General features: G+C 37.0%; 2 protein-coding genes across 31 annotated transcripts in view; both read right to left on the reverse strand.

The window, feature by feature from the left end:
* Positions 1 to 26064, reverse strand: part of LOC134822296 (cilia- and flagella-associated protein 44-like) — a 120081-nt gene that overhangs the window by 69443 nt on the left and 24574 nt on the right. The window lies entirely within an intron of this gene.
* LOC134822298 (pericentriolar material 1 protein-like) overlaps positions 1 to 26064 on the reverse strand; it is a 75049-nt gene that overhangs the window by 19960 nt on the left and 29025 nt on the right. For 6 of the 22 annotated variants that reach the window (XM_063833256.1, XM_063833254.1, XM_063833251.1 and 3 more), the window contains 16 exons: positions 25769 to 25899; positions 25419 to 25500; positions 24832 to 25050; positions 24408 to 24484; positions 24017 to 24097; positions 13629 to 13787; positions 7133 to 7252; positions 6708 to 6779; positions 5676 to 5855; positions 4904 to 5025; positions 4254 to 4408; positions 3109 to 3250; positions 2113 to 2586; positions 1845 to 1958; positions 670 to 745; positions 49 to 166 (listed from right to left, as the gene is read on the reverse strand). In XM_063833256.1, the coding sequence (XP_063689326.1) occupies positions 49 to 166; positions 670 to 745; positions 1845 to 1958; positions 2113 to 2586; positions 3109 to 3250; positions 4254 to 4408; positions 4904 to 5025; positions 5676 to 5855; positions 6708 to 6779; positions 7133 to 7252; positions 13629 to 13787; positions 24017 to 24097; positions 24408 to 24484; positions 24832 to 25050; positions 25419 to 25500; positions 25769 to 25899 (2322 nt within the window). Of the gene's footprint in view, positions 1 to 48; positions 167 to 669; positions 746 to 1621; positions 1673 to 1844; positions 1959 to 2112; positions 2587 to 3108; positions 3251 to 4253; positions 4409 to 4903; positions 5026 to 5675; positions 5856 to 6707; positions 6780 to 7132; positions 7253 to 13628; positions 13788 to 24016; positions 24098 to 24407; positions 24485 to 24831; positions 25051 to 25418; positions 25501 to 25768; positions 25900 to 26064 lie in introns of all 22 variants that reach the window. The other 16 variants (XM_063833252.1, XM_063833257.1, XM_063833250.1 and 13 more) reach the window with 6 other exon arrangements.

The following is a 26064-nucleotide window of genomic DNA, read 5'->3' on the forward strand; positions in this document are numbered from 1 at the left end:
CCCAATAGATTATATACAAATTAATTAACCCCTAATTAACCTACAAACCTGCTAATTTCTTGTATGCCTCGTGTTTCCTGGGTGTTGGGTATTGAGTGCTGATTGTGTCTCCAGATGTTTTTATCTGAGACAAGGAGAACGACACGTTCTTACTGTTCTTGTTCTGCTGGTTGTAAGGGGACATTAAGCAAAATAATAATAATAATAATTTAAATTAAATTAAAATAATAATAATTATAATTTAAATCAAACACATCTACCACGATTCAAGTACAGGCAGATTTTCTTATTTTTATGGGCCGTTTTGGTAAATTGGTACTTAGGCAATTTTATTATAAGTTCATTTTCATTGGAAAAATGATAAGCAGCCAAAACAAAATGAATTTAATTAATTTAATTAATTTAAGGGCACACAATGAAACAAGCAGGATGAATTAATTTTGTAAAATGTATCTACAGTTACCATGGTTACTAGACAGTATCACTAAACAGGTTTTATATACTATATCGAACTAAATAGGTATGGGAAAGAAAGAACCATGAAAATTATTTAAAATAACGACTATGCCAATAGCAAAATAAACGTGCGACTAATCCTATTAAACACTATAGGTTTATAAAAAGCTCAAAAATTAGACCAATTTAAAAAGAGAGCAGTTAATTAATCACCTCTCCATTTTTCTGCTTCTCACTTTTCTTTTCCTCTGCTCTCGTTACAAAAGGGGAGTTTGGGTCTGTTGGCGGCCTGGGAAAAAACAGGATTGTAAATTATAAATTATAAATTGAATATCATTTAAGATTTTGATTATTTTTTAGTTATTATTTTTAGATTTAGCATTTTTAGATTGTTGGGGGGGGGGGGGGGGGGGGCTGACCATATTAAAGTGTATCAAAATGCAATTTTGGGCATATGGTTTGAAGCTCATAACTCAGCCATTTTTTGACCAAACTGGATGTAAATTCATGTATATTAAAGTATATTAAAATGTAGGTTTTTTCCCGATTTAGGGCCGGGGATATACCCCCCCCCGCCCCATTGTTATATTTTTTATATTCGTATGTTGACGTAGTGACTGGTTTAGCTGGTCGCTATCAAATCCAAATCCAAGAGCCTTTTCCTTGTCGCAACAAACGGGATCAATAAAATTTACAAATATTGCCCAAGAAACATTACAACTATGCGACTTATAAATCATGTTCCGATCCAGATATTACATGAACTCTATCATATATTTAAATAATTTCTTATCCATTCACACAATTAGCTTTTTTAGTACGTAATCTACTAAGTTAGTAAGTACAGTTGAAATATTTAAAAGTTAGTCAACATAAGCCAGAAACATAGGACATTGACGGAAACGAGAAGAAGTAACAATCAGAATTTAGAGAAAATGTCCACTATGCAAATTCGAACTATCAATATGTTTATTTGGAATCATGCATAATTAGCATAATTAGAACATGGATTTAACAGAATTATAACATATTTGATTTTATCCAGTGAGACTTTACGTACCATGCAGAAAAAAGATCTGACCCTGCAATGATCCAGTTTATGACTTAGTATTTTTCATATTATATACTGTTTATTTCATTGCACATGCAATTGCAAATGTCTTACGTTTCGTAAAACGATGGTTCGTAAAAGGAAGGGAAAAATGGCCACCTGCTCCTACAAGGAAAGTATCAGGTAACCATGATGATATAAGATTTATAATGATGTAATTCCTTGGTAAAATAAGTTGAACTTTGTCAACGTTATTTTGTCAACTTTGTCAACAAAACTCAACAAAACTCAATAAAACTTAACAAAACTCAACAAAACACCAAATATTTTATCTTACCCGTGAGGACCAGTGTGATGGGAGGGGTCAGGGTAGTGGTACTGGTCAGGTTGGGATGGAGGGTACATGCCTCCAAAGTGGCCTCCTGCTCCCGGGCTGGCGCTGTACTCTGAACTGAGGAATTGGAATTTATGTTTTACATGGTCCGGTACTTTTAAGAAATTGTGGGAATTCAAGGCTATTTGAAGATCTTAAAAAATCAAAGATTTACTGAAAAACAAGGGTTCTTCTTTTAAACTTTATCCCCTGTACTAGCTAATAAACTTACTGTGGAGTAAATTCCCTGGGATGATGGTAAGGATAATAGTAAGACGGATGTGGAGGAGGAGGAGGAGGAGGAGGCATATAAGGATTGTAATGACTGTGCCATGGTCCCATGGGGTACTGCGGGAACGCTGACGGAGTGACCGGTTTCCGGAAGTTTCTGTGCGGATTAGGGGAGTAGGGTGTAGAGTATCCGGAGTATCCGGAGTAGTTAGAATAGGTTTTATCGGCGTAAGAACGCTCGTGGTACGCCCTACTCTTCTCGTTAGGAGTGCTAAACTCACTGTCGCCATGGTTACCAGCTCTGTCGCCATGGTTACCAGCTCTACGTTTGCCTGGTACCCCGTCCTGGAAGGCGTCCATACCGTACACTTCGTTTAGTTCTGAGTGAAGAGCGTCGTTTTCAACTGTCAGTTGTTCTATCCTCGCATATAGCTCTGGTTTACCATCAACATGGTCCTCTGTTGCTTGGCTGCGTCTGGGGAGAGAACAGAGTTAAAAAGTGTGGCTATCTAGACATGGGGTGGCTGTATCGTGATCAGCAGAAATCTGGTAGGATTCTAATCTGCCCCCCCCCCCCCCTGCAATCTACCTAGCTGGTTTATCTCCGAGTAACACATGAATAGTATGGCCCCCCTGTAACCTACCTAGCTGGTTTATCTCCGAGTTACACATGAATAGTATGGGTCCCCCCCCCCTGTAACCTACCTAGCTGTTTTATCTCCGAGTAACACATGAATAGTATGGGTCCCCCCCCTGTAACCTACCTAGCTGGTTTATCTCCGAGTAACACATGAATAGTATGGGTCCCCCCCCCCTGTAACCTACCTAGCTGGTTTATCTCCGAGTAACACATGAATAGTATGGCCCCCCTGTAACCTACCTAGCTGGTTTATCTCCGAGTTACACATGAATAGTATGGGTCCCCCCCCTGTAACCTACCTAGCTGGTTTATCTCCAAGTAACACATGAATAGTATGGGTCCCCCCCTGTAACCTACCTAGCTGGTTTATCTCCGAGTAACACATGAATAGTATGGGTCCTCTCTGCAAGCTGCTTACTGAGCTGTTTGCAGTGCTCTATCCAGTAGTTTGTCTCTATCTCGTACAGCAGTCTCGCATCACGTGCCTCCTTCGTGTCACCTGTACAGTTACCATGGTTACTAGGTAGTGTCACCTGTACAGTTACCATGGTTACTAGCTGGTAGTGTCACCTGTACAGTTACCATGGTTACTAGCTGGTAGTGTCGCCTGTACAGTTACCATGGTTACTAGCTGGTAGTGTCGCCTGTACAGTTACCATGGTTACTAGCTGGTAGTGTCACCTGTACAGTTACCATGGTTACTAGGTAGTGTCACTTGTACAGTTACCATGGTTACTAGCTGGTAGTGTCACCTGTACAGTCACCATGGTTACTAGCTGGTAGTGTTACCTGTACAGTTACCATGGTTACTAGGTGGTGTCACCTGTACAGTTACCATGGTTACTAGGTTGTGTCACTTGTACTGTTACCATGGTTACTAGCTGGTAGTGTCACCTGTACAGTTACCATGGTTACTAGGTAGTGTCACTTAAACAGTTACCATGGTTACTAGCTGGTAGCGTCACCTGTACAGTAACCATGGTTACTAGCTGGTAGTGTCACCTGTACAGTTACCATGGTTACTAGGTAGTGTCACCTGTACAGTTACCATGGTTACTAGGTAGTGTCACTTAAACAGTTACCATGGTTACTAGGTTGTGTCACTTAAACAGTTACCATGGTTACTAGGTAGTGTCACTTGTACAGTTACCATGGTTACTAGGTAGTGTCACCTGTACAGATACTATGGTTACTAGGTAGCGTCACCTGTACAGTTACCATGGTTACTAGGTTGTGTCACTTGTACTGTTACCATGGTTACTAGGTAGTGTCACCTGTACAGATACTATGGTTACTAGGTAGCGTCACCTGTACAGTTACCATGGTTACTAGGTTGTGTCACTTGTACAGTTACCATGGTTACTAGGTAGTGTCACCTGTACAGATACTATGGTTACAGGAGTATTACAGAAGGGATAAATTTAAAAAACAGAGTTGTCTGGTAACTGAAAATGAGTAGCTGAAGAGTATAAAGGTTGCAAAACATCTCCCAACATTCTCACCTTCCTTTTCCTCCTCACTATCAATAGTCTTGTCAGGATACTGTCCTCCCTCAATATCGTCCCTTTCTGCTGCCATCAGGTCAGCTGTCTCCACACTCCTGATGCTGCTGCCTCCCCAGGTAGCACGTGTTGTGAACCCGTCATTAGAGTCACCACTGGTAACAAAATCACATTATTACAGTTACAAAATCACATATTACAGTTACAAGATCACATATTACAGTTACAAGATGGAATATTACAGTAACAGGATCACATATTACAGTAACAAGATCACATATTACAGTAACAAGATCACATATTACAGTTACAAGATGTAATATTACAGTTACAAGATGGAATATTGCAGTCACAAGATGGAATATTATACTCAAATATAATTAATTTACAAATTTAGTAATGAACGGTATTTATACATATTATTAAAAATAAGAACGAGTTGGTATAGCAACTAGTAGCTAAATAGCATTAACCAATCAAAAGTCAAAACCCAGAATCAGTGTCAAGTAATTAGCCTCACCTCCCAAACTTAAATAATCCTTAGTCAGTCACGTCTAGGAAGCCGCAAGAAATCGGGGTAGATTTTCATCTTAAAAAACACTCAGTAAAAATACTACAAGTAAATTAATACAATAATAATTTCTACTTACTCGTATTTGGGTTCACTCTTCTTCAGCCTGTCCAGTTGAGCGGCCTGTTTCTCACGGAGACTTTCCCACAGCAGTTCCCGGTCACACTCTGGCACAACTCTAGATCCTTCTATTCCATTAGTCTGGGGTACATTATATGTTAGCTAGTTATATGTTAGTTCCCGGTCACACTCTGGCACAACTCTAGATCCGTCTATTCCATTAGTCTGGGGTACATTATATGTTAGCTAGTTATATGTTAGTTCCCGGTCACACTCTGGCACAACTCTAGATCCTTCTATTCCATTAGTCTGGGGTACATTGTATGTTAGCTAGTTATATGTTAGTTCCCGGTCACACTCTGGCACAACTCTAGATCCTTCTATTCCATTAGTCTGGGGTACATTGTATGTTAGCTAGTTATATGTTAGTTCCCGGTCACACTCTGACACAACTCTAGATCCTTCTATTCCATTAGTCTGGGGTACATTATATGTTAGCTAGTTATATGTTAGTTCCCGGTCACACTCTGGCACAACTCTAGATCCTTCTATTCCATTAGTCTGGGGTACATTATATGTTAGCTAGTTATATGTTAGTTCCCGGTCACACTCTGGCACAACTCTAGATCCTTCTATTCCATTAGTCTGGGGTACATTATATGTTAGCTAGGTTGTGAGTAACTTGGTAAGACTTGTCCGTTATGAATGTTGTTGTCGAATCGTACAGTTTACTGCGTGGGATGAACGTGAACAAAATAACACGTCTGATGACACCAGCATTAATAACCAACCTGTTCCATATTTGAAAGTAATTTCTGCTGATCTCTGAGCTGCTTTAGTTCATTCTGGACAGTTTCCAACTCAAGTTTTCTCCTAAGTAAAGCACTCAATCTCTCATCAGTTGACGTATTCTGTTCTTCAATTTCTTCGCTTTCTTCAGCAATACTTTCATCATCTTCTTCGGCCGATTCCTGTAATATGATCGCAGGGTGTAACGATCTCGATGGTTTACCGCCAAATCTGCGCGCGATTTTAGTGCCCCGATATTACACTCAATGATCACTACTATAAACTTTTTCCAAATAAACAAAATTAGGCGTGCGCGCGTTACATTACAATTAGAAAATCTTTCAGTTGAACTAAGTTCATCTAACACAAATTCCGAATGACTTGCAGTCTGTGGGAAGTACATTCCAAATTTTGATACAATCACATTGACATGTCAAATTAAACTTGCTATTACCACCCTTAACAAGAAATGCGGCCGCTTTTCTTTTGTGGATGGCCGCTCAATTTCCCGATCCGTGATGGGGTATTTTATCATATTCCATACCACCTGGGGACCCCAGTCTTGGCTGTTTATAAGCATGCAGATATGGCGGAATGACAGGCCGAGCGCCGCCCAGTTGATATAATTCCATATTGAATTTGAAAATAGTGTATATTTCTATGTAACCATATACCGTATGTTTATTGTTTATGCAACTTGACACGGATCTGTGCAAAATAGTAATACTAACTCAAAATAATAATACTATGCTATTAGCGGGATGCGTGCATGGTTAAATTAACAATGTACTTGAACATTTCAACACCGCGCGCCGACAATTGTTTAATTCAGATGATCGCGCAAAATAACTTTGCGCAGGCAGACACGTGGGCGACACGTACGCTCCCAGGCACGGTCGGTGGTCGCACGCAGGTACGGACGAAAGCTAACATATACAAAAAAAACCTCGTTCGCTAACCCTTGTCCTTGACTCTTTTGTGCCTTCGGCACTTTGAGTCATGGATCGGGAAAAAATGAACTTATAGTTGTTTACCTGATCTTTTGGGACTATAAGACTAATTTCATTTAGAACCTCTGCAGGAATACCTTGGCCGCCAGCTCGAGCCTGAAATTTAGAGTAAATTAGTAATCAAGTTAGTAAATAAACTTTTCAGAAGAATTTATTCGATCGTTTTATCGTAATTATACGATTATTTTTTATTTATTTTCTTAAATTATTTGTTTCACAGTAGTGTTGAAAGTAAGAAAAATCAATCTAAATGTTTCAACACATTAAAATTAACTTATTACTTTAATATAGACTATTCCCTACTATACACGGAGCAAGTAAAACTATTTATCTTGATATCTTTACTGCTTAAAAACATGCGTAGTCTCGGACCTTACCCTATAGCTTCAATAAAATAAGCCCCCACAAATTGATCTCAAAGACCGGAAATAGAGGCATGCACATTTTACCTCTTTAACTTTTGAAGCGAGCATGTGTAAGTGTTTTAGTTTCTCCTGGGCTCTAAGTAGAGCTTGCAGTTTCTCCTCATCGCTAGCAGGTGCTGGAACTGCTGCTTTTTCTACGTCACTCTGAAAGTTGAGGGAATTATATAAGTTATCACAGGGACTGGAGAGGGCATTACTTTAAACAAATATACATATTACTGATTATATGCACACAGGTAAACGTATGTAATAGTGTGGACAGTGCCATTTTAACTGTACAGTAAATATGCAGAACATAATGTTTCTTTTAAAGGTGTAACCAGTCTACAGTTATACCTTAATTATACAGGGGGCCATAAGTCAGTACCCATACGTTGGCCTTAATACCTCAGTCACTGAGTACCCAATTGAAATAATTCTTTCTGGTACGACTTACTACCACTACTGGTTCGAGGAATTTGTCAAATCGAAAAATATTCGTGTTCATTTTTTTCAGATGAAGGTTCATTTTCGCATTTATTTGATAGTTTGGATAGTCGGATCGAGCTAAATTTTATTGAATAGTGTTTGGCCATTTAAATTACGTTTTTCCTGAAAAAATGAGAGTTCTAGCTTCTCAGATGACTGAAATATGAAGCATAGGGAGATTTTTCATTGCGTGTGATTAGGTTGAGGCTAGATCCGCATTATGGGAACCGTGCAGAGAGCCCAATTACGGTGTCGTAATTGGGTAATCATTGATTACCTAATCAATTTTGATAACGAGATAAACAAATTGCTTGATAACTTCGTCATTTTAAATCTGTTTCGCACCATCCTTTCAGATTATATTCCGGATTAAATGAACTATTGCAATATGTTGCAACGGAGTATCTAACATGTTCACAAACACGAGTATAAGAAATTCAATGTTGATTGGGTGGTGTGGCCCCCAAAAATCGAAAGGTTAAAGTTTTGCAACTTAATTCATCAATGAAAAGCTACACTTTAATCCACATTTAAATATATGCGCTTATTCAGCATACTAGTTTTAATTTTGTGTGCTTGACGTCGATGGACATTTCTTATCGAGCTCGATCACAAAGCAGCCGATTTGTGCCTGCCAAAACTTAGACGTTGAGAAATATCGCCATAATTCAAGCTTATTATGGCAGATTACAGTACACACTATGTTACACGCTGTATGTACACACCTCTTGTCCAGTGTTTGCCAACTGTTGCATGGCAAGCAAATGTTTGGTGCATGTTATGTTTGCACGGTAGAGGTGACAGTTGTGAGTCTAACATTATAGTGTAGCTACTAACCTTAACATTGTAGTGTAGCTACTAACCTTAACATTGTAGTGTAGCTACTAACCTTAACATTGCAGTGTAGCTACTAACCTTAACATTGTAGTGTAGCTACTAACCTTAACATTGCAGTGTAGCTACTAACCTTAACATTGTAGTGTAGCTACTACCTTAACATTGTAGTGTAGCTACTAACCTTAACATTGTAGTGTAGCTACTAACCTTAACATTGTAGTGTAGCTACTAACCTTAACATTGTAGGCAGCGATTTGTGCCTGCCAAAACTTAGACGTTGAGAAATATCGCCATAAGTCAAGCTTATTATGGCAGATTACAGTACACACTATGTTACACGCTGTATGTACACACCTCTTGTCCAGTGTTTGCCAACTGTTGCATGGCAAGCAAATGTTTGGTGCATGTTATGTTTGCACGGTAGAGGTGACAGTTGTGAGTCTAACATTATAGTGTAGCTACTAACCTTAACATTGTAGTGTAGCTACTAACCTTAACATTGTAGTGTAGCTACTAACCTTAACATTGTAGTGTAGCTACTAACCTTAACATTGTAGTGTAGCTACTAACCTTAACATTGTAGTGTAGCTACTAACCTTAACATTGTAGTGTAGCTACTAACCTTAACATTGTAGTGTAGCTACTAACCTTAACATTGTAGTGTAGCTACTAACCTTAACATTGTAGTGTAGCTACTAACCTTAACATTGTAGTGTAGCTACTAACCTTAACATTGTAGTGTAGCTACTAACCTTAACATTGTAGTGTAGCTACTAACCTTAACATTGTAGTGTAGCTACTAACCTTAACATTGTAGTGTAGCTACTAACCTTAACATTGTAGTGTAGCTACTAACCTTAACATTGTAGTGTAGCTACTAACCTTAACATTGTAGTGTAGCTACTAACCTTAACATTGTAGTGTAGCTACTAACCTTAACATTGTAGTGTAGCTACTAACCTTAACATTGTAGTGTAGCTACTAACCTTAACATTGTAGTGTAGCTACTAACCTTAACATTGTAGTGTAGCTACTAACCTTAACATTGTAGTGTAGCTACTAACCTTAACATTGTAGTGTAGCTACTAACCTTAACATTGTAGTGTAGCTACTAACCTTAACATTGTAGTGTAGCTACTAACCTTAACATTGTAGTGTAGCTACTAACCTTAACATTGTAGTGTAGCTACTAACCTTAACATTGTAGTGTAGCTACTAACCTTAACATTGTAGTGTAGCTACTAACCTTAACATTGTAGTGTAGCTACTAACCTTAACATTGTAGTGTAGCTACTAACCTTAACATTGTAGTGTAGCTACTAACCTTAACATTGTAGTGTAGCTACTAACCTTAACATTGTAGTGTAGCTACTAACCTTAACATTGTAGTGTAGCTACTAACCTTAACATTGTAGTGTAGCTACTAACCTTAACATTGTAGTGTAGCTACTAACCTTAACATTGTAGTGTAGCTACTAACCTTAACATTGCAGTGTAGCTACTAACCTTAACATTGTAGTGTAGCTACTAACCTTAACATTGCAGTGTAGCTACTAACCTTAACATTGTAGTGTAGCTACTAACCTTAACATTGTAGTGTAGCTACTAACCTTAACATTGTAGTGTAGCTACTAACCTTAACATTGTAGTGTAGCTACTAACCTTAACATTGTAGTGTAGCTACTAACCTTAACATTGTAGTGTAGCTACTAACCTTAACATTGTAGTGTAGCTACTAACCTTAACATTGTAGTGTAGCTACTAACCTTAACATTGTAGTGTAGCTACTAACCTTAACATTGTAGTGTAGCTACTAACCTTAACATTGTAGTGTAGCTACTAACCTTAACATTGTAGTGTAGCTACTAACCTTAACATTGTAGTGTAGCTACTAACCTTAACATTGTAGTGTAGCTACTAACCTTAACATTGTAGTGTAGCTACTAACCTTAACATTGTAGTGTAGCTACTAACCTTAACATTGTAGTGTAGCTACTAACCTTAACATTGTAGTGTAGCTACTAACCTTAACATTGTAGTGTAGCTACTAACCTTAACATTGTAGTGTAGCTACTAACCTTAACATTGTAGTGTAGCTACTAACCTTAACATTGTAGTGTAGCTACTAACCTTAACATTGTAGTGTAGCTACTAACCTTAACATTGTAGTGTAGCTACTAACCTTAACATTGTAGTGTAGCTACTAACCTTAACATTGTAGTGTAGCTACTAACCTTAACATTGTAGTGTAGCTACTAACCTTAACATTGTAGTGTAGCTACTAACCTTAACATTGTAGTGTAGCTACTAACCTTAACATTGTAGTGTAGCTACTAACCTTAACATTGTAGTGTAGCTACTAACCTTAACATTGTAGTGTAGCTACTAACCTTAACATTGTAGTGTAGCTACTAACCTTAACATTGTAGTGTAGCTACTAACCTTAACATTGCAGTGTAGCTACTAACCTTAACATTGTAGTGTAGCTACTAACCTTAACATTGTAGTGTAGCTACTAACCTTAACATTGTAGTGTAGCTACTAACCTTAACATTGTAGTGTAGCTACTAACCTTAACATTGTAGTGTAGCTACTAACCTTAACATTGTAGTGTAGCTACTAACCTTAACATTGTAGTGTAGCTACTAACCTTAACATTGTAGTGTAGCTACTAACCTTAACATTGTAGTGTAGCTACTAACCTTAACATTGTAGTGTAGCTACTAACCTTAACATTGTAGTGTAGCTACTAACCTTAACATTGTAGTGTAGCTACTAACCTTAACATTGTAGTGTAGCTACTAACCTTAACATTGTAGTGTAGCTACTAACCTTAACATTGTAGTGTAGCTACTAACCTTAACATTGTAGTGTAGCTACTAACCTTAACATTGTAGTGTAGCTACTAACCTTAACATTGTAGTGTAGCTACTAACCTTAACATTGTAGTGTAGCTACTAACCTTAACATTGTAGTGTAGCTACTAACCTTAACATTGTAGTGTAGCTACTAACCTTAACATTGTAGTGTAGCTACTAACCTTAACATTGTAGTGTAGCTACTAACCTTAACATTGTAGTGTAGCTACTAACCTTAACATTGTAGTGTAGCTACTAACCTTAACATTGTAGTGTAGCTACTAACCTTAACATTGTAGTGTAGCTACTAACCTTAACATTGTAGTGTAGCTACTAACCTTAACATTGTAGTGTAGCTACTAACCTTAACATTGTAGTGTAGCTACTAACCTTAACATTGTAGTGTAGCTACTAACCTTAACATTGTAGTGTAGCTACTAACCTTAACATTGTAGTGTAGCTACTAACCTTAACATTGTAGTGTAGCTACTAACCTTAACATTGTAGCGTAGCTACTAACCTTAACATTGTAGTGTAGCTACTAACCTTAACATTGTAGCGTAGCTACTAACCTTAACATTGTAGCGTAGCTACTAACCTTAACATTGTAGTGTAGCTACTAACCTTAACATTGTAGTGTAGCTACTAACCTTAACATTGTAGTGTAGCTACTAACCTTAACATTGTAGTGTAGCTACTAACCTTAACATTGTAGTGTAGCTACTAACCTTAACATTGTAGTGTAGCTACTAACCTTAACATTGTAGTGTAGCTACTAACCTTAACATTGCAGTGTAGCTACTAACCTTAACATTGTAGTGTAGCTACTAACCTTAACATTGTAGTGTAGCTACTGACCTTAACATTGTAGAGTAGCTACACAAATTCAGTGAACCCTAAAACCGACCAGAATATAAAACAAATACCGTGATTATATTATGTGATAAGTGACAGTACAGTACAGTACAGTACAGTACAGTACAGTACAGTACAGTACAGTACAGTACAGTACAGTAGAGTAGAGTAGAGTAGAGTAGAGTAGAGTAGAGTAGAGTAGAGTAGAGTACAGTACAGTAGAGTAGAGTAGAGTAGAGTAGAGTAGAGTAGAGTAGAGTAGAGTAGAGTAGAGTAGAGTAGAGTAGAGTAGAGTAGAGTAGAGTAGAGTACAGTACAGTACAGTATTTACCCAGAACTTGAAACCTCTCAAGCAAACAGAATGACCAGAACATTCTACTAACACTGTCTTATTATGTATTCTTGTGTAAATTTGTATTAAAAATACTTTCAACACTACTATATATAACAAATAATTTGAGATCATGAATACGATGTAGTAACATTGAAATTCCTTCCCTGATAAGAGCATTTTTACTTGTCGCATCAAACGGGATCAATACAAATTTACACAAGAATACATACATTGCAACCATGCGACCCAGAAACAATATTCCAATCCGGATTTTACATGAACTGTCTTATTAGCTAAGTATAAGGAGAGTAAAAAGTTATCCGTGTTACTTTTATGTTATGATGTTCCCAACAAGCTTACAAATTATGATGCCATAGCAACCACAGTATCTATAGCAACCAGCTGATGCCTGTAAATTCCTTCTACCGCATTCCATCACAAATAGCTTGTCGTATATCGAGCTATACTTATACGTTATCATACAATACACGATATGTAAAACAATGTATAACTGCGGGTACTAGTTAAACTTTATAAAATTAATTAGTCAATGGATAGGACAGCTTAACAATACACATGTACTATCTACAATCGATAGTATGTGTAACAGTGTACAAGTGTATTATACAAACCAAGCAATCAGAGCACAGGATTACTAACACGTGACACAAACCAATCAATCAGAACACAGGATTACTAACACGTGACACAAACAAACCAATCAGAACACAGGATTACTAGCACGTGACACAAACCAACCAATCAGAGCACAGGATTACTAACACGTGACACAAACCAACCAATCAAAGCACAGGATTACTAACACGTGACCCAAACCAACCAATCAGAGCACAGGATTACTAACACGTGACACAAACCAACCAATCAGAACACAGGATTACTAACACGTGACACAAACCAACCAATCAGAACACAGGATTACTAACACGTGACACAAACCAACCAATCAGAACACAGGATTATTAACACGTGACACAAACCAACCAATCAGAACACAGGATTACCAACACGTGACACAAACCAACCAATCAGAACACAGGATTATTAACACGTGACACAAACCAACCAATCAGAGCACAGGATTACTAACACGTGACACAAACCAACCAATCAGAGCACTGGATTACTAACACGTGACAGAACTGACCTCCTCAAAGAGAGATAGTCTCTCTCTCAGCTCCTTTACTCTGTTCCTGGTGTTCTCTAGCCCCGCTAGTTTGGAGGATATGTCCTCATGGGAGTCTGTGTCGTTAAAGGACATGGTCCCCATTTCTACTTGTATACGAGACAGCTGGTCTCTCATCGCCTGCAAAGTTACTGGTTACTACCCACACTCAAAAATCCTATCATACTCCTTTATGGATTTTACCTGTTAAAAATTGGCGAAAGATATGGGCGTGGCCGGATCGGGATCAAGACGGTCGAGTAGGAACTTTTTTGTGGTCAATGAACCTAAGTAATGGATATAAGCACTCTTCGCTAATTAATCGTCACATCTTGAAAATATGACCCTAGTGGTAAACCACGCTTCCTGTTACGTTACTAACTTTAAGGCCAGAGGGGGGGGGGGGGGGGGGGGGGGGTAAGGGGTCAAAAACATCGACCAAAATATTATTTTCTTATTCAATATAATTTTTGATGACAAAAACATTGCAACTATTCACATATTTGTAGCTGCTTAACTTTTTTTAATAATTGAGGTTAACCGACTTTCACAAAATTGACTATACAACATTGAGGTTAATAAAATTGAGGTTAATATTTTATTACACTCCATAATTTTTTGTTATTTCGGTCAGCAAATGTTAACTCTAAATTTTAGGTTCATAATTATCAGAAAAAGTAATATCCAAACGTTATTAAATGAGGTTAACCTCTTTTTTTAGATGTAGCGAGAATAGATCAAATGATAGAGCTATTATTTTCATCGTTAGTTTACGGTATACACATTTCTAAATAGATGACGTGTTGATTGACTTTCTTTTATCTTGGGAAAATGAAAAAATGAGGTTAACCATCACATTTTGGTACTGTAGGGAATATACATACGATTCTTGCTTATGTAATGTACCACAATATCGCAGTGAGGTATCTATTGGTATCACAATGCCTACAACTATAATCACGTGACAAAGGTGATTTGAACTGACCATATTTTAGTAGAAGATTTTATCCGTAAATCGCTAAAAAATGAGGTTAACCTCTCATTTTTTGAATATCTGACCAGTAAAATACATGTTAACCTCAAAAACTTAATCGTTACACTGTGCAAATGTTTTACTACATATATAATAACATATTAATAAACCAATCCCAGTGTTATATGGTCTAAAGCGAGGTTAACAACCAAATTTTTACTACTTTCGAGCAGTTAGTGTTTACAGGAAGTCTTGGTTAACCTCATTTTTTACAATACAAGGACATTAACTACTGAAAGTGGCTAAAATCGTTTAGGGGATGGCTAGGTCTGATCAAGCAAACGTTGATAGGTGTATAGAAAGTCCTAACTAACGAACTGTGATACATTCCAGTGAATATTCAAAATTTTGAAAACACTAAATTGCATCTATCTCTCACACGGCTGTCATCCGTCCAATCCTATCCTACTGCTGTAGTATATGGATCAGGGCCACTCAAACGGACTATAACGCGAAGAAACTCAAACGTGTTCAGGCATTGGCACTCAGAATGATGTCTGGTGCCATGCCAAGCACACCTTTTATCGCATTGAATCACCTCACCGACACTTCTGACATCATACTGTTCCTGCAAGGCGAAGCAGCAAAGGGTGCGGCCAGGCTACAAGCTTATGGCAGCCTCACTCTTGAAACTATCGCCTTCAGGAAGGGAACTATCAAAAATCATACCACTATCAACAAACAATTCATGGCAGACCTCATTATCCCACCTAGAGCAACGAGAGACCTAACAACACCAACCATGATGCTGGGACGGCACTTCACCGTCACAACTCCTGGAGCCGATACCACTGAATATAGAAATTCACTTCAAAACACCATTGACAACATTACCAGTGAAACGATCACCTGCTACACTGACGGGTCACTCACAGACTCAGGATGCGGGGCTGGCTATATCATCACAACAGACAACAATAACACCACCCTTGAAGAAAGATCATTCAAGCTCCCTGATTATTGCACTGTTTACCAAACAGAGCTCACTGCCATCATTGAAGCTTGCAAATATCTCTCTACCTATACCAACACACATATCATCATATGGTCTGACAGTCTCTCATCTATACAAGCTATCTCTGCGCTTTCAACGCGGAGTAGAACTACAAGAGACTGTTACGACTCTCTTAATGCACTCGGATCCAACAACACGCTAGAGATACGATGGATTGCAGCACACATCGGATTGTGGGGGAACGAAAAAGCAGATGAGCTGGCCAAGCTTGGTACAACCAGTGAATCCACTTTGAAGTGTCCAGTTCCACAATCCTACATCAAGCGTCAAATCGACAACAAAGTCAACAGACTGAATCAGGAAACTTGGTTAACTGACGGTCCCAGACACACCAAACTGACACTCGGCCACAAGCATGCCAAAATCATCAAAAACCTCAACACTACACTCAGCAAAAACAGACAAGATTACAGAACTGCAGCACAGTGTGCCCGCGAGCCCGATTTTCTGCAAAAAGTCAGTATTTTTCTTCAACCAGCCTATTTTCAATTTAAAACTACCCTATCTAACCTAAAATTGCATGAGAAATCGTTTAAAGGGGTTTTCAAGATGATTAGAAGGATTTTTGACCTCATATATTGATTTAACCTGATTTTTGGTGTAAAATTACATTTTTTTGCCGTTTTTTTGCCATATTTTTGAACAAATTACAAAAATAAGTGACAAATTCACTTTGATGAGCATCCATAATTTACGCTATCTGTAAGTATAGGACATTTAGAGTAATCTCAGAAAAATTTACAGTGTGATATTGTGGCATGATTTTTTTATGGGCCATCAAAGGTTTAAGATTAGACAGAAATTTTGTGAATTTTAGGACTTTTTGATTCCATTTTTAGACCATTTTAGCACTTATATCAATTATAAACTACTTCTTTGTGTTTTAAATGGAAAGAGGTTATCAAGAGCTTTCATTTGATACCTCCATACATGGCTTTTGATCAAAATTCGAATTTTCTTGGACAAAAACAATGTTATTTTGAGCTAAATTGAGTTACGCACTTACAAAATAAGGTAATTTAGCCCCAAATTGCTGATATTTTCTTCTTTAAAGCCTTTAAATCACCTCAACAAGTGTTTCCGGACCTTACAATGACCAAAAACACTTAAAAAGCAATCTTGATTCTCTCAAACAGTTCAGAAATCATTATTTTTGCAATTTAAGGTCTAAAAATGGTAGATTTAGCCCTTTTTTAACTTTAAAGGACCCTAATTTCAATAAAATTACCAAAATTTTAGGGCAGTAGCTGAAAATAGTTCCCAAATAGTCATTCTTAGGCATAACCATACCTAAAGGTTACTTTAAAACACATGTGGAGACTCTTAAACTGCCCCCATGATTAGTTAAGGGTAAAATAGTGATATCCCCATATTTTGGCAGTCAAATTTTTTGAGGGAGGCTGGGGGTACTTATGGCCATGGGAAGGTGTCAGATGACAAATTTGGGTTCCCCATTATGTTTTTTCTGTCAATGTAAGGTATCAGGCATAACAAATAACTTAGTTAATAGTTCCCAAAACTGGGATCTGGAAGTTGATTCTGCACTTTGGTACCATGCGAACGAAATTTTGTCCTTCAAAAATGATGAAAACATCGAATTTTGCCTGCAAAAATCGAAATTTCGTATTTTTAACCCAATTTTTATTGGATCTGGCCCCTAACTCCATATAATAATGATGAAAAACAATGTTTATGGTTTTAGACATGTTTAGAGATTATTATTCTAGTTTATATGCGACCAATTCATCCATTAATTCTTATCCTATTGAATTTTATTCATAAATTTCATACCAATTTGGTGTATATGATTCAAGATATCTCAAGAACCAAAAATGATAGCCCCTTAATTCTTTTTTTGTTAGAAAATTCAGATTATTTCTGATCAGATCAGGCTAAACTTATCTGGAAAGCAAATATCACCCTAAATACTTTTTGCAGCCTCTGGGCACACTGTGTGCAGTTCACCTCATCACGGGTCACTGCGGCTTAAACAAACACCTTCACACCATTTGCAAATCAAACACCAGTGCTTGTCCTATGTGCGGCGACGGAGAGGAAACTGTCTCACACTTCCTTGGACAGTGTCCAGCTATTGCCCAAATTAGAGGTCAATATTTCCAGGACTACTACCTCTCTGTCAATGACATATTCGACAACCAACACATCACCACAATTGTCAATTTCGCAAACCGCACCAAACGCTTAATTGTGCCGGAAGAGCTGGATCAGACCGGGGTGACTTAAAGTATTATCTCATATGCTGTCTCGTCTCGTTTTACTTTTCCAAACCCAGCTGGCATTTAAGCGTATCATTTTGACTCATATTATATCATCTTACACCATCCTCCACCAATCACTCTGATTTCACCGGCAACCTTCCCCAAGGTTGCCACACCCCAGAGGTAGGCAGAGCATCTCAATGCTATCCTCTCGTGGGCTATCTTGGCCCAGCCTCTCTTAAAAAAAAAAAAAAAAATCTATCTCGAAACACATTTTGTGACTTTCAGTTCCTTAGTTGAGTAAACCAGCCACCCCCTGATATTGGGATTTGGTACAGTGGTTCCTTGGACAAGTATCTAGATATTAGATGCAGCGATTTTTTTTATTTGACTCGTTTCTCGAATTATGAGGTTAACCAGCTAAATTTGTCGAATTTTTGACATGGTTAACCTCATAATTCAAGAACCGAGTCAAATTAAAAAAATCGCTGCATCATAAATGAGGATAATTGTCCAAGGAACCACTGTACCAAACCTCAAGATCAGGGAGTGGCCGGTTTTCTCAACTAAGGAATCGAAAGGTCAAAAAAGTTACAGCCGTTTAAAGATCCAGTTTAACATGTAATTACAGGTAAACCTCAAAATTTAGCGCGCGATATCTCAGGAACGCAAGGTCTGATTTTGATCCGGTTTTTTTCTTCTTGTTCGTCTCCAGCAACTATTATCAAATATGAGAAAACTAGAAAAGTGCCATTTACCCCCCCCCCCCCCCCCTCTGGCCTTAACTTGTTAAACTACAGCTAGGCTCTGAGGCTCTGACAGATTACCCTAACCCTTACGTCGTTAACATCTTCCTCGGCAGTCGTCAGCGAAAGGTTGATCTATATTTCATGTGGGAATCAGCGTCTAAAAATACGACATTTTATGACTTATGTTCGTTTAAAATACCGAGAGCCATTTTGGAACAATCTCGACAGTCAAATGTAGAGTAATTAAGCTGACTTGGTGCAAAATCGTATTTAACAGCACATTATTTATTAGCAGCTACCAAATAGTAGTGCAAAATAGTGGTCAAAATTATAAAACTGCAATTGTGAGTAGTCATAACCTCAATGCCAAAATTTAAATGACATCGAGGTACCACCTACGCCGGTATGAATTTAAAAATCATAAAAGATTTTATGAAGGAGAAAATTTTGAAGTAAAAGTTGCTATCATGACATTTTAGCGCTATCCTGTACTTTCATCACAACCAAGTACTTTACAAGCAACAAGTTACAATTTTAACTAGAACTAATTGAAGTTACACAAGAATTCTCTGAAATATACATATTATATATTATACATTTATCACATGCCTTCTCATGCGATATCAAAACTTTCGCCCACGAGGCTTGCCGAGTTAGCGAAAGTTTCGATATTTCCCGAGGCTTGCCGAGGGTTATATCGACATTTTCAATCACGAGGCTTGCCGAGTTTTGAAAATGTTGATATCGCATGAGAAGGCATGTGATTAATGTTTTATCACACTTTCTTTGGAGCCAAATTTGGCCGGGAAAGCAGAATTTGATCAAACGTTAGTTATAAATCTCACCAAAGCAAAACTAAACATGTCGAACTTATTTATGTTTATAATGTCCAAGCTATATATAGCTCTCGATAAGTTAGTATTTCAGATATTAAAGATACAATACGTCAAAATTAGAACCCGCGTTTCACATTTATGACACAGTGAATGCTGTGTGCCGCGCCCAATTTGCTTTCTATTGGTACGTTGTGCATGCGATATTAATGTGTTTTCCGCCTATGGGTCTTGTACTTATGAGTCTAGAATATTCCGCCGCGAGCGCGTTTGATACGTAATTACATCCTGCAAATCAGTCGATGTGAGGTGATTCTAATACTTTATTTCTATTAGATATTTTTAGAGTCATTAAAACTGTAGATGTATAATGTATAGAACATCCGTTTAAGTGTTGATTATACATCACAGTCCTTATCGTATAATCTGTATCTGCGATAAGGTGAAAGAATTTCCTGGTTGTTAAATTTGAATAAAGCTGTGGCGCCATGATTGTCTATTTATCAGTCCACATTATACACTGCACACCCTAATTTACATCAACAATATTATCGTCCGTCTTGATTCTTGATTGTCTGTTATTTCAGAATGATTTAATCAATGCAACTTGTAATCGTTGACCTAGAATTTTATCAAGTATTCTGCTTAGTTCTTAGTCAGTATACAATATACATCTTTACTTGCCATATTTGCCATTATTTGCCATTATTTGGAGCCATATTTGGCCTGGAAAGCAGAATTTGATCAAACGTTAGTTATAAATCTCACCAAAGCAAAACTAGACATGTCGAACTTATTTATGTTTATAATGTCCAAGCTATATATAGCTCTCGATAAGTTAGTATTTCAGATATTAAAGATACAATATGTGAAATTAGAATCTCGCGTTTCACATTTATGACACAGTGAATGCTGTGTGCCGCGCTGAATTTGCTTTGTACTGCTACCTAGTGCATGCGATATTAATGTGTTTTCCGCCTATGGGTCTTGTACTTATGAGTCTAGAATATTCCGCCGCGAGCGCGTTTGATACGTAATTTAAATTACATCCTGCAAATCAATCGATGTGAGGTGATTCTAATACTTTATTTCTATTAGATATTTTTAGAGTCATTAAAACTGTAGATGTATAATGTATAGAACATCCGTTTAAGTGTTGATTATACATCACAGTCCTTATCGTATAATCTGTATCTGCGATAAGGTGAAAGAATTTCCTGGTTGTTAAATTTGAATAGAGCTGTGGGGTCATAATTAGTGTCTATTTATCAGTCCACATTATACACTACACTCCCTAATTTACATCAACAATATTATCGTCCGTCTTGATTCTTGATTGTCTGTTATTTCAGAATGATTTAATGCAACTTGTAATCGTTGACTTAGAATTTTATCGAGTATTCTGCTTAGTTCTTAGTCAGTATTCATCTTTACTTGCCATTATTTGCCATTATCTGCTTCGAGCTAGAAATTATCTGAACTGGAAATTATCAGAACATTTGTAATATTCAAATGTATCTCTTCAACATTTTAGAACGCAGTACCTACTCCACCAGCCTATAACCACCCTGGTCATGGCCAGGTAGTTCACCCGTACTGTTACCAATATTGAATTGTCTAAAGAATGGCAGCACATTAATCATCGGACCTGTTTGCCCCAGTGCCCAGACTAATTTATAACCAGATTAGCTGATTAAGTTACGTCATTCGTCCCTTGATATATTTATATAGATAATATATTTTATAGGATGTTTTTATTGCACTTATTTGCACTAACTAAAATTCAGTTAAAACTAGTCCTGGGATAGAATTTTCGCTCTTTATTGTACAGAATCTATAAGTCTCTTTATCAGTCTGTTTATAGATCAGCCACGAATTTCGCAAGCTAATCTAGGCGAAACCGGTTTGGAAAATGGAAAAGCCAAGTATAATTTCTGCACAATTTCTATATGGAATATGGCTCAAAGAAGGGATCAGAGGGGGTTAAAATTCAGGTCTGAAATGGCTGAAATCTGGCTTTGTTTTGTGTGTTTTCTTCCTTCGAATAGATCAAATATCGTTTATGTCTTTACTACTTTTTGTGAGGGTGACTGTAGTTTGTTCTGACACTTCCTTTTTAATTTCAAGTAAGCGATTAAGGAAATTAATGAGCCTGATTGATTGTATCGCTGACAAGTACGAAAACTTTGTGCAACTTTCAAGTCTGCTTGTAAACTTTGATCTCGTTTTCAGTAACCTTAAGTCGCTTGAAACTCGTACAAACCAGGGAGTTTTTACTTTGTTTCATCATCCGAAGCCTAATTAGGTTTTGAACTATGAAGTGCAGTAAAAAAACAACAGCTTGAAAAAGTTTTACAACAAAAAATTGTATTTTGCTTAACACATCTCAAACGCAAGGAAATGTTTTTAAAACAAGGTATAAATATATATTTTTCCTAAACCTGGAAAGTTCATCTGATCATTGCATTAACGGTCATAGACTACTTCAGGTTGTTGATTTAAATCTTTATTTAAATCAGTACCTCACAGTAGTAGAACAGTTGTTGAGAGTGGGCTCCTTGTTCCTATTATTATTATATGGGAATATCGGACTCTCTCTGAGCAACTGATTGATATTTCATGCCCCCGGGTGAGAGCCATTGCTCCCCATTGCACCGGGGCATGTAATATCAATTCTGCTTTCCTGCCTAATTTGGCTCGAAAGTGTGATAATAATGTGTTTTCCGCCTATGGGTCTTGTACTTATGAGTCTAGAATATTCCGCCGCGAGCGCGTTTGATACGTAATTACATCCTGCAAATCAATCGATGTGAGGTGATTCTAATACTTTATTTCTATTAGATATTTTTAGAGTCATTAAAACTGTAGATGTATAATGTATAGAACATCCGTTTAAGTGTTGATTATACATCACAGTCCTTATCGTATAATCTGTATCTGCGATGGGGTGAAAGAATTTCCTAGTTCTTGTATTTGAATAGAGCTGTGGGGTCATAATTATAGTGTCTATTTATCAGTCCACATTATACACTACACTCCCTAATTTACATCAACAATAATATCGTCCGTCTTGATTCTTGATTGTCTGTTATTTCAGAATGATTTAATGCAACTTGTTATCGTCGACTTTTTTATTTTATCGAGTATTCTGCTTAGTTCTTAGTCAGTATCCATCTTTACTTGCCATTATTTGCCATTATCTGCTTCGAGCTAGAAATTATCTGAACTAGAAATTATCAGAACATTTGTAATATTCAAATGTATCTCTTCAACATTTTAGAACGCAGTACTCCACCAGCCTATAACCACCCTGGTGACTGGTCATGGCCAGGTAGTTCACCCGTACTGTTACCAATATTGAATTGTCTAAAGAATGGCAGCACATTAATCATCGGACCTGTTTGCCCCAGTGCCCAGACTAATTTATAACCAGATTAGCTGATTAAGTTACGTCATTCGTCCCTTGATATATTTATATAGATAATATATTTTATAGGATGTTTTTATTGCACTTATTTGCACTAACTAAAATTCAGTTAAAACTAGTCCTGGGATAGAATTTTCGCTCTTTATTGTACAGAATCTATAAGTCTCTTTATCAGTCTGTTTATAGATCAGCCACGAATTTCGCAAGCTAATCTAGGCGAAACCGGTTTGGAAAATGGAAAAGCCAAGTATAATTTCTGCACAATTTCTATATGGAATATGGCTCAAAGAAGGGATCAGAGGGGGTTAAAATTCAGGTCTGAAATGGCTGAAATCTGGCTTTGTTTAGTGTGTTTTCTTCCTTCGAATAGATCAAACATCGTTTCTGTGTCTACTACTTTTTGTGAGGGTGACTGTAGTTTGTTCTGACACTTCCTTTTTAATTTCAAGTAAGCGATTAAGGAAATTAATAAGCCTGATTGATTGTATCGCTGACAAGTACCAAAACTTTGTGCAACTTTCAAGTCTGCTTGTAAACTTTGATCTCGTTTTCAGTAACCTTAAGTCGCTTGAAACTCGTACAAACCAGGGAGTTTTTACTTTGTTCCATCATCCGAAGCCTAATTAGGTTTTGAACTATGAAGTGCAGTAAAAAAGCAACAGCTTGAAAAAGTTTTACAACAAAAAATTGTATTTTGCTTAACACATCTCAAACGCAAGGAAATGTTTTTAAAACAAGGTATAAATTTATATTTTTCCTAAATTTGGAAAGTTTATCTGATCATTGCATTTACGGTCATAGACTACTTCAGGTTATTGATTTAAATCTTTATTTAAATCAGTACCTCACAGTAGTAGAACAGTTGTTGAGAGTGGGCTCTTTGTTCCTATGGGAATATCGGACTCTCTCTGAGCAACTGATTGATATTTCATGCCCCCGGGTGAGAGCCAGTGCTCCCCATCGGGGCATGTAATATCAAATCTGCTTTCCTGCCAAATTTGGCTCGAAAGTGTGATAATATACATTATACATATATATAATATGTATTTCTAGAATCAGACACCAGTAATATTATGTGTCACACATGTGTAAACCTGAATGCCGCTCATTTTCTGCTCCTCATTTTCCTTCTGTCTTCTAATCTTCTCTTCAAGTTCTTGTTTATCTCTTAGTCCCTGTAGAATACTTTTCTAAACTAAACTGTAATATTTACAGTTTACTTTTCAGCGAAGTATAATATATAATAAACTATAAACTCTACAGTCTACAATGTATGATACTCTACGTAATATCACTCTAAAAGTCTAAATGCAAGATGGCAGGACTACATTTAATCAAAAAGGAAATCTATATCTCGCCACTTTATAGAATGCTACTTAGAGAATCTCACAGTATTTAAGAGTTTGTAACTAAAACGAGTTTGAAAGGGGATGTATTTTAAAATAACAGTAAATAATTATAAGATAAGAGAACGTATGTTCTTACTTGGTTAATAAATGAATCAAGACCTTGGTCCCCATGTCTTGCATCTGTATACTCCTCAATAATAACTGCTTCTACACCTGTGGTAACTATGGTAACACAACATTACTTCTACACCTGTGGTAACTATGGTAACACAACATTACTTCTACACTTGTGGTAACTATGGTAACACAACATTACTTCTACACCTGTGGTAACTATGGTAACACACCATTACTTCTACACCTGTGGTAACTATGGTAACACAACATTAATCTATTGCATTATTTGGAACGAAGAAATTCCGACTGAATTCCAAATACTTGTACATGATGAAATTTTCACCAATAATCCTGGTTTTCTGTTTCAGTAAAACACACCATACCTGGCGTGCTAATTTCCTCTATAACAATAGGTTTCTCCTCCTGTTTAGTAGGATCCTTACCTGGTGTGTTAATTTCCTCAATAACAATAGGTTTCTCTTTCTGTTTAGTAGGATCCTTCTTCTTCTTCTGCTTCTTCTTGTGGTCCTTATTATTGTGTCCCTGCTTATTGTGGCTCTCCCTTTGTTTATTTAGGTAGTTTAGCTCTTCTTCTGTTGGTTGAGCTCTAGCTTGGAAAGAGTTGATGTTGTCTAGCAGTTCCCTATCTCTTTCTGATGGCTCTAAAAAGAAGGAGACGTTATGTAAAACAGTAACTAAATACATTAAATAATATAAATATTAAATAAGCATATCAAAGCTAAATACATTAAATTGATATTTATATGAAATAAATTAAGTAACGAGTATGAAATTACAAGTGCGGTACATCCCGTTGCTAGGTAACAGAACGAACAGTAAATCTTCTTTACTACAATGTTATAATATGATGGTTCTACAAACATCAAGTTGTACTAAATTATGCTTTAACGTATTACAAAGAAGGGAGCTCTAAAACAATTTTAGTTTATTTATTTATTTATTTGGTAAAAGCGTTGAGAATAAATAAATAAAATAAATATCTATTTATTTGATTGGTGTTTTGAAGTACCTCCGAACTGTTCCTGGCTTTTTGTCAGAACACTTTTATCATCTATTAATTCCTTAGATTCACTGTTGCTGTCTTTTAGTAACTGGAAACATTAAAGGTGTGATTTGTGATAATTATTATCAGATAATATTTGGTAATAATAATATTGGGTTATAATTTGCTGCACTGGCTAGGATCTTACGTTCCAGATCATTCTGGATCTATATTACTAGAACTAGTGTTTATAACTTTGATTTAAGTTAATATATAGGTAGATCTCATTAGGTCTGCAAATAATAAATATCTTATCAGCCAACCTTCAACCAGAAAATTAGATTGTAAGGAGCTGGTTATATAACCCTGAAACTAACACTGTAATAAGAAAGGAGCTGGTCCATATATTGTTTCCTCTCCCTCAATTCCTCCACTTTACCGCACAACTCTTCGTAGTCAGTCTCTGTTGCATGACCTGTCTTCTCATATCCAGCTTCTTTTTCTTCTTCTGACAATGATGCTAACGGTTATAAATAAATAAAGTAACATTTTTACAGCACTTTATCAGTAAATATTCGAGTCAGCTATTTAAGGAACTACAGATGATGCAAATCAGCTGATGAGACTGCGGTATACCCTACATCCTACATCCTACACCCTACATCCTACACTT

The sequence above is a fragment of the Bolinopsis microptera genome, chromosome 10 (genome assembly GCF_026151205.1).
Source record: "Bolinopsis microptera isolate Bmic1 chromosome 10, MBARI_Bmic_1.0, whole genome shotgun sequence".
Classification (NCBI taxonomy): Eukaryota; Metazoa; Ctenophora; class Tentaculata; order Lobata; family Bolinopsidae; genus Bolinopsis; species Bolinopsis microptera.